General features: G+C 40.5%; 1 protein-coding gene across 1 annotated transcript; it reads left to right on the plus strand.

Annotated features, from left to right (window-relative positions):
• Nucleotides 1-3,009: 3,009 nt before the first annotated feature.
• LOC133907059 (uncharacterized) lies at nt 3,010-10,977 on the plus strand. Its single transcript, XM_062349057.1, has 18 exons — nt 3,010-3,136; nt 3,246-3,356; nt 3,436-3,492; nt 3,586-3,662; nt 3,762-3,861; nt 4,574-4,647; nt 5,066-5,166; nt 5,405-5,508; nt 5,917-5,970; nt 6,460-6,515; nt 6,600-6,638; nt 6,744-6,885; nt 7,018-7,202; nt 7,604-7,671; nt 7,795-7,867; nt 8,603-8,664; nt 8,879-10,160; nt 10,516-10,977. Exons 1-18 carry the CDS (start codon nt 3,056-3,058, stop codon nt 10,772-10,774), a joined length of 2,925 nt encoding a protein of 974 aa, XP_062205041.1. The 5' UTR covers nt 3,010-3,055; the 3' UTR covers nt 10,775-10,977.
• The last annotated feature ends 767 nt before the right edge of the window (nt 10,978-11,744 follow it).

Here is an 11,744-nt window from a genome sequence, read left to right on the forward strand (position 1 = left end):
TTTCGAGTATTAGACTGGATGAGAGTGCATAGGATGATTCCCTTCATTCTATGAGTTGATCTTGCGTTTGGTTGAGGGTATTGCATGGGATGAGCTCGAAGGAATATTATCTAGATGTCATGCATCCCGCCATTCGCCAAAAAACTCAAATCATTTTGTTCCTCTTCGTCCCCTTGAGTCCATGTGACCAAGCAGCTCCTCGTGTGACCACGCGACGCCGCCGACTACCAACTTTGCAAGCATGGGAAACAAATGGAATGGGCCCTGGGACTAGGAGCAGGTGAGAGGTGGTCGAGCTGAGGGCAGTGGCACTCGGAGGTGCGCAGATTTCTAGTGGCAGCGGGCAAAGGCGGAGGTTGCCGACGACAATGCGAATGAGGTAGAACACATCATGGTAAAAGCGGCGATGGGATTTATTGACCGGTGAACAACGGCAATGTGGGATGATTTTGATTCAGATGAAATATGCAGAAAGAAAACATTAATTGAGCGGCGATCATCACTGAGAGGTGGAAACATGTATTGATGTGTTGTTAATTTGGATTGGTGCTGACTGGAGTTTGAGATCGGAGGTAGTGTTGCGTCATGGTTGTCAACACTGTCATATGCCCTGTGCACAGTAACATTGGGGAAGATGACTTAGGGTCATATCATCCCGATTCAACGGTACAAAATTTGTATGCTATGGTGGTTTCATCCTTTCAACCAAACATGAATAGGTTATCTCATCTTTTAAGGTATGTTTGGTTAGAGGACGATATTAGATGTGATAAGATCATCCTATTTTTCAAGATAAGATGATTTAATTTTCTGTTTGATTGTTATAGATGAGATAACTCAATTTTCTATTTGATCGATAGGATTATAGTGGATATGATGAGCTAGTTTTCTATTTGGTTAGATGAACTAGATGAGCTCAGTTGGTTATGATGATCTTTTGGTAAACTTACCTTTTGATTGTGCAACATTTAGATTAATTTGTATATGCTTAAGTTTATTTGAATTAAAATTGAATTAAAAAGAGAATATCATATAAAATAATAAAACAGCATATAAATAGAGCATTACAAAGTAACTCATTTTTCACCAAATTACCAGGGTTGAAAATATTTTTATAAATTAATACATCACATTAGAAAAATATTAGTGATTTTTTTATTTTGGAGAATTTATTTGAGATATTAAAAATTGCTAGATACATAAAAAATTTGGAGAATTTTAATTAAATATTGGCTTAGACTTTTTAGACCAAAATAATTAAAATAGTTTAATTTTTTTAAAACTATTTAGAATTTTTAAACTACTCTTATACTCCTAATCAAAATCTAGAGTCAAATAAAAAGATTTGAACACACGCACAGACCTGATCGCCCCCGTCCAGCATATGGATCGTTCGGTCCGCGGTTTTGGCCGGATCGCCCTGTTAGCATCTCGAGGGAATATTCTCATATCTTGTTTAACCTATTCTCTCATCATTTTAACTAAATAATAAAAATGAGATGATCATCTCCCATCGATATTACTGGATGAGATGATTACTTAAAGGAATATTCTTCTCAGATGCTGAATAAACTCATTCTATGAAATTGTCGAATGAAGAAATCTATGTTTTGAATGAGTTTTATTTCTGCTGACATGCTATATTCTGGTTAGTTAAAGTAAATATACTTTTAGCACGTTTAAAATGATATTATCTCCTAAACTGTTATATTCATTACAACTAAATCAACAAAATAATATCTCACATAATTATATTTTAATAAAAAACTAAATATATAATCAACCTATCCTACATAATTTTAGCTAACTATATCTAAATTCTATTTATCTAGCTAAATAAGAAATTAAATCATCCTATCTATATAAAAAAAATTAATTACAACATCTAACAAAACATTAATAATCCTATCTCATCCGATCTTATCCTCCAACAAAACACACTCTAAAACAAACACTCTACTTAGACCTCTCATTCTATTTCATTGTAAAACAAACACTCTACTTACACCTCTCATTCTATTTCATTCCATAACATAACCTCGTCCATTAAATCAAATACACCCTAATTAACTTAGACCGACATGAATGCGCACCACACAAAAGGCAAAAAGATTCCGATCCCATCAAAAATACCGGCAGGTTCGGTCTCTCGATAACTTTCGCTGGACGCATCTGGCTACTCCCATTAAATTCACCTGAACTCAACGGATTTTGAAATCGAAACCACAAACAACCGTCCAAAGAAAAGAAAATTAAGAGGTTATTTGATGCTCGCCCATAAAAAATCAAACTAAAATTTGATTATATCAAAATTAGAACCATTCCAAAATTTAGACATGTTAAGTAGTATTTGTTTGAGGCTAGCTAAAGATTAAGATGGCAGTTTTAGATATTAAAATCTTATCTAATTTTGTTATAAAAAAATTTAGCGGCCAAAATTTTTAAAGTACAGCTAAATTTTAATCTTGATCTAAACAGAAACCCAATTTTCAGAATTTAACCGAAAAGACAAGAACCAAACAACCGCTAACCACCGAAGTTGTTACCGCCACCCAGGTGGAAAAAGTACTACTAGTACTCCTCTCCTCTTCCAGAAGTCCGCTCCAGTGCTCCGTCGTCTTCCTCGCAGCTGCTCCGCGCACCGCGCGAACGACTCCACAGCAGCGCGGCGCGAGCACGCGCGGGGAAACGCAGGCGAGACGGGAGGAGAGGAAAAACCGGTTGGATTCGGTCCAATCCAGCCGGCGCCCTTTCGCGGCCGCACCGCACCCAACCGATCCCGAGAGCGACGCCGGCGCCGAATCGATCCGCGGAGGTGGGAGGCATGAGGAGTGGTCGCGGGGGCCGTTTGGGTCGGCGCGGGAGCAGCGAATGAGGGCGTCCCACCCGCGGATCTTCTGGGTCGGCCGCGACCTCGGGGCCGGGGGCTGGCACCTCCGATCGGCGGCGGGCGGCGCGAGACGGTCTGATCGGGTGGGCCTGCGGCGGTGAGCGGAGTGGGGTGGGGGTGGGTGGGGATTGGCATTTGGTGTGGGAGGAGAGGAGGCGGGCGGAGATGGTGAGCGGCAACATCTTCCACTGCCGGAGGAACTCGTGGCCGGCGGAGGAGTACGTGGGCCGGACCACGCTGCAGCTGGTGAGAGACCAGTTTGCTCGATCCTCGATCGCCGCGATTTTTTTCCTCGTGTTGTTTCGGTGGTTCGCGGCGCGGGGCTGATGTGACGCGGGGACGTTGTTTCTTGCAGTTGGATTTCGATGGCGGGGCGCCGCCGGAGCAGGCGTGGCGGCGGCGGCTCAACAGCCACGCCAACATACTCAAGGAGTTCAGCGTCACCTTCATGGAGGCGATGAAAATGGTATGCTACACGGATTTGGTTTTTCCTGCTGTAGTTCGTCTATCTGCTAAGTTTTGGTTTTGCAACGTGAAAATTTCAGATGAGCCTTGGCCTGAGATTGTGGTCGTATGTCCGGGAGGAGGCTTCACATGGAAGGGTAACATCAGCTACTCCTATGCATATTTGTGTCAAACATCATGTGTCAGAAGGTTGTGTGGTGACAGAATGGAATCTGTTGTTGTGCTTGCAGAAAGCTCCAATCGATCCATTCACAAAAGAGCGCTGTAAGCCATCAGCTTCGCAGGGCGTGCCGCTTGGTGGGATGGGGTGTGTCCACCTGTGCTGATGCTTTTGCTTCTCTAACCATCATACGTTGTTGCATCCTGAAGGATTTTGTGTCTTGACATCAGTAGATTGCTTTTGCAGGAGCGGTAGCATTTCGAGAGGTTTCAGGGGAGAGTTCAAGAATTGGCACATCATACCTGGCCTGTGTGAGAATTCGCCGGTCTTGGAGAACCAGTTCTCTGTAATGCTTCCATCTTATCTTGCTGTTGCATGCTGATCAACTTTAGATTGTCGTAACTTGTAAGAGATAGATTTGCAATGCTTGTTTTGAGTCTTTATACGCATAATGAGATGCCTTTTTGATGCCCTAGATGCTCAAAGCATTACTCAAATGAACATCTTTCGAGTTCCACTCGTAAATTGAGTACTATATTTGAATTTGTGCGATCGCAGCACTTCTTTCGGAGTGAGATAAGATGACATTTCCTTGCTAAGCCGGCACAACTCTTAACTTTTCTCAATGGTTGTACGCAACCAAGGTTATGATGTCTAGGTCGGTTGCTTATTGTTCATAGTTGGAACAGCGACACTTTCATTTTCACTGACTCATGAAACTATGGTTGCAGGGGGTATTTTTCTTCTAGCTTGACTTCTTGCTCTTCTGATATGCCAACCTTCAATAATCCATTTCATTTCTGTAGTAGGCATAATAACTTTAGGTCTTGCTCAGAGAGATTTTGAAAGAAGCGTAGCCTATTCTAGTGTCTCAGTACACTCTTAATCAAGTACTCATGCATTGATGCATATTATGCTATCTTGCAGATAGATTACAGTTTACACCTACCACTGTAAAAATTTTCAGTCTTTTTGCCTTACTGTCTACTCTCATCATTATTTTTTTCTAACATTAAGGCTCAGGACATGAACAGTTACTAAATATCATGCTCTTCCAGATTTTTGTATCTCGAGACGGTGGGAATAAGAAATACTCATCAGTGTTGGCTCCTGGACATCATGAAGGTTTGAAGTAAGTTTCTGTTGATGATGATTTAGTTTTATTCACAACCATATTCTTGCTGAGCTAACCTTGTCTCCTTACGCTTATTCTTCCTGATTGCCCATGTCTATTTTCATTGTTTAGCTTCTGAAATCTATCTAAACGGAACAACTTTCATTCTATGTTGATGAGTTGCATTTTAGTTTTATGCGCATTTGGTAATTGAAGACCCTACTTTCTTGTGCAAAGTGTCAACAAACTTACTCTAGCTTCTAAATGATGATATATTTGTTGCAATTTTGATGTTTAATTTTGGTTTAAGTAAGGTACTGTATTGGTGTAGCATGGCTTGTTGTATTGAATGAACCACTCTTGTAGTCAGATATTGTGTTTTCATGTTGTGTCTTATGCAGGAGGACACTCGTTTGATGTTTTTTGTGATTTTTAGGAAACATAATGACTCTGGAATTTCTTCATGGGACTGGAACTTGAGTGGTCAACGCTCGACCTATCATGCGCTGTTCCCGCGGGCATGGACTGTTTATGATGGTATGCCATTGTGGACCTGTGTGGTAACATTGCTTATTGCAGTTCTGCACCAGGGATTTTCTTTTTATAATTTTTGAAATTATGTCTACTAAGAGGCTTTGATGCTTTAAGAGGGGGCATTGTAATTCAAGAAGCTGCCAATGTGTTGGTGGCATGATGATTTCATTCTTTTCTTTTTGAATCAGTAGATGGACATGCTTGGAACTCAGGAGTCTAACGAAGTTTTTCATGAATGCAGGTGAACCAGATCCAGACCTTAAAATCTCTTGTCGCCAGATATCACCGTTCATTCCTCATGATTACAAGGATAGCAGCCTTCCTACATCTGTGTTTGTGTACACTGTAAGTGGGCAACTGAATCATTTTTATGCTAATCTGGAAACAGTAGTAGGTAGATTCTTTTAGTAGCTTCCTTTTCCTAGCAAGGGTTTGTTCAATCCTACTCTGATACCTTCATGCAAGATATTCCCATTAAATGGAGTCTACATATGGTCAGTCTGTAGCCACTGAAATATCATTTAGTGTAAAATTTATTTTACTGTTTCAGAACATAGTTGGACATAAAAGAATCTCTGTCATACTTAAATTTTGGAGGTGCAATCATTCGTAGTAAACGAATAGTTCACTGGTAGTAGATATGTCAACCGAGTTTTGCTATCTGTTTTTCATCAGTTGTTGTTAATATGAACAGAACCTTTCAATCCAATTACATTCCGTGACAATCTTTCTTTTTGGTTATATTCATTATAGCTTGTGAACACTGGGAGAGACCGTGCAAAAGTAAGCCTCTTAATGACATGGGCGGTAAGTACACATCTAAAGCTTCTGTAGTTTATATAACATATTATCTGCATATAGCACGTCTAGTTTGTGCAACATTTTGTTGTTGTGCCATATGGTCAATACCACTTTTGGCACCTTCTCACTATCACTTATGCAAATTAATTTCAAGCTGGCATCAGTTTCATAAGGTATATTCTAGTACCCAGCAGTGACTCTAATCCTTAAATCTGAGGTCATCTTAATAAACATTATCACCCTGATGATCTACTCTTGAGGTTGAGGTCCATGATCACCATTGCTTTATGCTCATTGGAGGTAGTTGATTCTTTTTTTAGTTTGATATAGAAAAATGGCCAGATAATTTATTGTTATAACCGTGATCACTTAAATATACTAGAAACTATGTTTAGATATTGAAGTACATATTATAGAAGTCAATCCCATTGTAAACCAAAGTATTATTCATTCTCAAAGTGTCCTTTCAGTGATAAATTTCTTACTCAATGACAGAACTCCATTGGAGGTTTTTCGCATCATACAGGAGGCCACTACAACGAGCCTTTCATGTAAGTAGATCTGTATATATATTTTATATCTGTTCAGCCTTTTGGATTGTCCATACTCATGATTTGATCTTTTGATATGGGCAGTGGGGAAGATGGAGTGTCAGGAGTGCTTCTTCATCACAAGTAAGTTTCTAACCGTGTCTCCTTTTAATTGATGATAACCACTTACTGGATCTTTTTTATAATATATTATACATATGCAAGCTGACAAGCTGGTATATATTGCAGAACAGCAAAAGATAATCCTCCCGTCACTTTTGCTATTGCTGCCTGTGAAACTCAGAATGTGAATGTGACAGTCTTGCCAGTATTTGGCCTTTCTGGAGATAACCATATTTCAGCAAAGGAAATGTGGGATACCATGGTACAGGTAATTATTTCTACATTTTTTCAATATTTACCAGCTGTTCGGTGACTTGTTCTTTTAAGTACAGCAGTTCTATTTTCTTATCATAATCTCATTTCTTTGTTTTTTTTTTGTTTTATCTACATCATCCTTCAGAATGGCCACTTTGACCAGGAAAATTTCAGTACCGGTTCCAGCATGCCTTCTTCTCCAGGCGATAAGCTCTGCGCAGCTGTCTCAGCCTCAACATGGGTAGAGCCACATGGTAGATGTACTATAGCGTTTGGTTTGGCTTGGTCCTCACCTAAAGTAAAGTTTCAGAAGGGATGCACATATAACAGGTTGGTGTTCTCTTGTTTTGATAAAATAGACGCATCTTTGATTCTAGCGATTCGCATCTTGACTAAGCTATTCAAATATACTTGTTTTGGTGCAAATCCAACTTTTAAAATAACACTTACCACTTGGCTATGCATCTCATTGGAGAAATGATGTGGTTCTTTCTATTTGGTTGTATTTCATTAAACATGTCAGAAACTCAGAATAGGCCTTTCCATTAGGCCATTGCAGTAATTTCTTCTCTTTCATGCTCCAGCTTTTTGTTGTGGGGTTTTACCTAGGAATATGTAGAGTTCAGCATTGCTGGACAAGTGATTACTTTAAGATATACTAGGAGTTAATATGCTTGTATTGTCTTCTAACCGTGATGAGGACAATTGATAAAGGTGGTCTCATGTTGCAGGAGGTACACCCAATTTTATGGCACTTCTGAGAGATCAGCTGGTAATTTGGTACATGATGCCTTAACAAGTATGTTTTCTTTTGTCAATTGTTTGAGTTCTTAATCTTGTGCCTATTCAACTTTGGGAAGACTATTCGATCTTCTACGTTCTGACCTATGCTGTTGGACGTTCTTTCTCCTTGCTTTTGTAGAATATAGACTTTGGGAAGAAGAAATAGAGAAGTGGCAAAATCCAATTCTCAAGGATGAAAGACTTCCGGAATGGTATGTACTTTACCTTTCTTGCCCCTATATACTATTGCTGATGGCAGACCCAGTAATGCTTGCTATGGAATCTATACTAGTCTGCATCAGCAAACATCGCTAACCACCCTAACAACCAACTCCTCATCCGAACCAACCTCTGCAACCAGTACCACATGGACTCCCTAGCGCACCTCGACCTGAAAACTGTGTTACCACCTACGTTACCAGAGACACAAAGATATTGCACCAAATGAAATCCAGCTATGCAAGAGATCTCTAATCACGTACTGCCATGCATGTACAAGGAACGAGAGGGATTGAGCAGTCTGCAAGTGGGACCCCTCCGCTTTTGGTACCTTCTCACTATCACTTATGCAAGTAACTCCCTAGCGCATCTCAACCTGAAAACCTTGAGAAATTGGAAATGACCATAAATGAAGTCATGTGATTTTCATCTATCCTGTTAGCGATCAGCTTATGGATGTTTCCTCCTTAGGTCCTGTTTCATGTGAAACTCATGTGTTATCAGTGTTTTATCCTGGTCAAATGCTCCCATTTCATCCTTATGTGTGGTACTTCGATTAGCATAGCAGGTTACACCTTGGTGCATGGGTTGAGCATAAAGATTGTTGTTTGACCATTATGAGTTCTATTATATTTACCTGATATATCATTTATCCCCTTAAGAAATGTGCTAGTCATCATCTTGTTTAAATCTGACTGTAAAATATTTGGGTGTCAAAATGCTTGCAGGTATAAGTTCACACTTTTTAACGAGCTTTACTTTCTGGTAGCTGGGGGGACTGTTTGGACAGGTATGCTGTATCTAACTTTGTGATTGCTGCTTGCTCAGATAACCAACACGTTTTAGTGGCATGGGGATAATTTCGTCTTACTTTTTATGGTTCCAACATTATTTCTAGTTCTGGATGCTATGTTGCCATTGCCTGAGTTTCTTTTAACCTTTAATGTCTACTCCCTTGCTTTTTGAGTGAGAGGAACCTTAATTTTTCCGTTCTGGTCATGTAGATGGTCAACCCCCAGCTATTGATGAGAAAACAAGTCCTGGTTCTAATCAACTGAAGTCCTCAAAAAGGGGTACTAAAGGGACCAAGCCGGAATCTGTTAAAGATAGCCATGCCAAGCTGACGGCGGAGCAAGTCTCTGATGGAGGTTACACGACTAATGGTGAAGAGCGTAGCGTGTCAAAATTTGCAGCGGTTCATGGATCGCAGATGCTAGAACAAACCAATGGACTTAAGTCGGAAGAGCCAATTCCTTACTTAATTTCCAAGGATGGCCCTGAAAATGTTGGCAAGTTCTTGTATCTGGAAGGAGTGGAATACATCATGTGGAACACGTACGATGTGCACTTCTATGCATCCTTTGCTCTCCTTGATTTATTCCCAAAAATAGAGCTGAGTATCCAACGTGACTTTGCCAATGCTGTTCTGTATGAAGATCGGCGAAGAGTCAAATTTTTGGCGGATGGTACTTCAGGTATCCGCAAGGTGAAAGGTGCCGTTCCTCATGACCTAGGAACACATGATCCGTGGCATGAAATGAATGCGTATAACATACACGATACAAGCAAATGGAAAGATCTAAACCCCAAGTTTGTGCTCCAGATATATAGAGACTTCGCTGCTACAGGTGATATGTCATTTGGTAGAGATGTCTGGCCTGCAGTTTGTGCTGCTATGGACTATATGGATCAATTTGATCGTGATCGTGACGGTCTTATTGAGAATGATGGATTTCCTGATCAAACCTATGATGCCTGGACTGTTCACGGAATTAGTGCTTACTGTGGTGGTCTCTGGCTTGCTGCACTTCAAGCTGCAGCTACAATGGCTCATCGTCTTGGGGATCGTCACTTCGCTGAAAAGTACAAACTCAAGTTTATAAAAGCCAAAGCAGTGTATGAGGCAAAGTTATGGAATGGGTCGTACTTCAATTACGACAGTGGCTCAAGTAGCAACAGCCGATCCATCCAGGCCGATCAGCTGGCAGGGCAGTGGTACACTGCCTCGTCAGGCTTGCCCCCACTTTTTGATGAGCACAAGATAAGAAGTGCTCTGCAGAAAATATTTGAATTAAATGTAATGAAGGTAAAAGGAGGACGGATGGGAGCTGTAAATGGTATGACTCCAAAGGGAAAGGTGGATGAGACGTGCATGCAATCTCGTGAAATCTGGACTGGTGTTACATATGCTGTTGCTGCAAATATGCTGCTACATGGAATGGAGCATCAAGGTTTTACCACTGCGGAAGGAATTTTTATTGCTGGATGGTCAGAAGAGGGATATGGGTATGCACTGTCTTGTACATTATTGAACAATTTCAGATTTCGCAGTGATGCAACTTTTCACATTGACTTAGCATTGGCACTCTTGTATTTTTTGGTGCTTGTTATGTTCCGTGAAAAATCGAGGAATTAGATATTATTCTATTGCTTCTTAGTTTATTTTGTTATTCCCCAATCTTCTAGGGTAGTGAGCTGTTGCTTTCTACAAGCAACGCGTGCCAAATTATCTCGAATCCAAATGGAATTTGGATTCCTCGAATAATATCTAATTCCTCGAATCCAAATGGAATTTTTAGTGTTTGTTGAGTCATGCTGAATGATATTGTTATATATAACGTAAGTTTCCTACGTACTGCAGGTATTGGTTCCAAACACCAGAAGGATGGACTACAGATGGGCACTATAGGTCGCTCATATACATGCGGCCTCTTGCCATTTGGGCAATCCAATGGGCATTATCTCCTCCAAAGGCAATCCTTGAGGCCCCCAAAGCAAATCTGATGGACAGGATACACATATCTCCTCACATGATCCAAGCAATTAGTGAGATAAGCATTAGAAAGATAGCACCTGATAATAGATGTTTCCCTAGCCCTGCCTTTCATTGTGAATGCTGATCCAAAGGTAACATGTAACTGCTGAGTAAATTACAATCTTTTCGGCTCTTCCATGACCCCTTCCAAGGTCCAGTGGGGTTCAGGAGTTTTTCCTAGAATCAGAGGGCATACATAAGCAACCACAAAACTCGCGGTTCAAAAGAGTTCTTGTTGTATAATTGTACAGTAAACTGTTGATCATATAATCTTTTTTCACTCCAAAATTTTTGCGCTACTGTTGTAACTGATGTTTGAGCTGCCCTGTGAGCCTGTGTAGTGTATCTGATCTGGGAAAACACAGTGCATATAGTGAAGTATGTCTTTATTTATTAAAGGAGGGCGAAGCATTTAACATGAAGAGAGTTGGAAAGAACTGGAAGCTCTTGTTAATTTTGTAATCGCGTGATGGTACAGGTTCAACAGCCCAGATGTTTCGGTCCTGGCTGATGTGCTCGATCTGTTTACTGGAAGAAAATGATGTCTTTTTCCAGCATCAGTTTAGAAAATGAGATCTGATTATTGCTGCTGTGTCCATTACGGGGGGTTGAATCCAACGTTTGATGAAGCGCCATTTGTACATTGTTAATTTCTATGTTTTAGCTGGCTGTTGAAACTTAAGGTTCTGTTGTGTGGACGTTCTAGATGTCCATTGTGTCATTGTTCACGACAGGATCATGGATTGTTGCTGTTTCTGGTTGAGTCTAGAACCTCATTTTTTATTATATCCTTTCTTTGTTCTGAAAGAGCTACTGAACTGGAGATATGGTTGGGGTCCGAAAGTCGTTTTGCCATTTTAGCCTCATCTATTTCGTTTCGAAAAGCGACCACCTGCATAAACTGGGAGATAATGTCAATTTTGGAGAAACAAATGCGAGCATTAGTTTGCGCAATTTCGTAAGTGTGCATATCACTGGAGTTTTGACAATAGAGATCCTGTTTGTTTGGCACAGCTGAAACTTATGCAGAAGCTAGCTTATTGCTGGCTTCCTGG

The sequence above is a fragment of the Phragmites australis genome, chromosome 24, assembly GCF_958298935.1.
Source record: "Phragmites australis chromosome 24, lpPhrAust1.1, whole genome shotgun sequence".
In the NCBI taxonomy this organism is placed as follows: domain Eukaryota; kingdom Viridiplantae; phylum Streptophyta; class Magnoliopsida; order Poales; family Poaceae; genus Phragmites; species Phragmites australis.

Excerpts from the sequence above, each read along its gene's own strand:
- LOC133907059 (XM_062349057.1), top strand. The coding sequence starts at position 3,056 with ATGGTGAGCGGCAACATCTTCCACTGCCGGAGGAACTCGTGGCCGGCG. Across the intron at positions 3,137-3,245 it reads GCCGGACCACGCTGCAGCTG|TTGGATTTCGATGGCGGGGC; the intron begins GTGAGAGACCAG and ends TGTTTCTTGCAG. Across the intron at positions 6,886-7,017 it reads TGTGGGATACCATGGTACAG|AATGGCCACTTTGACCAGGA; the intron begins GTAATTATTTCT and ends ATCATCCTTCAG.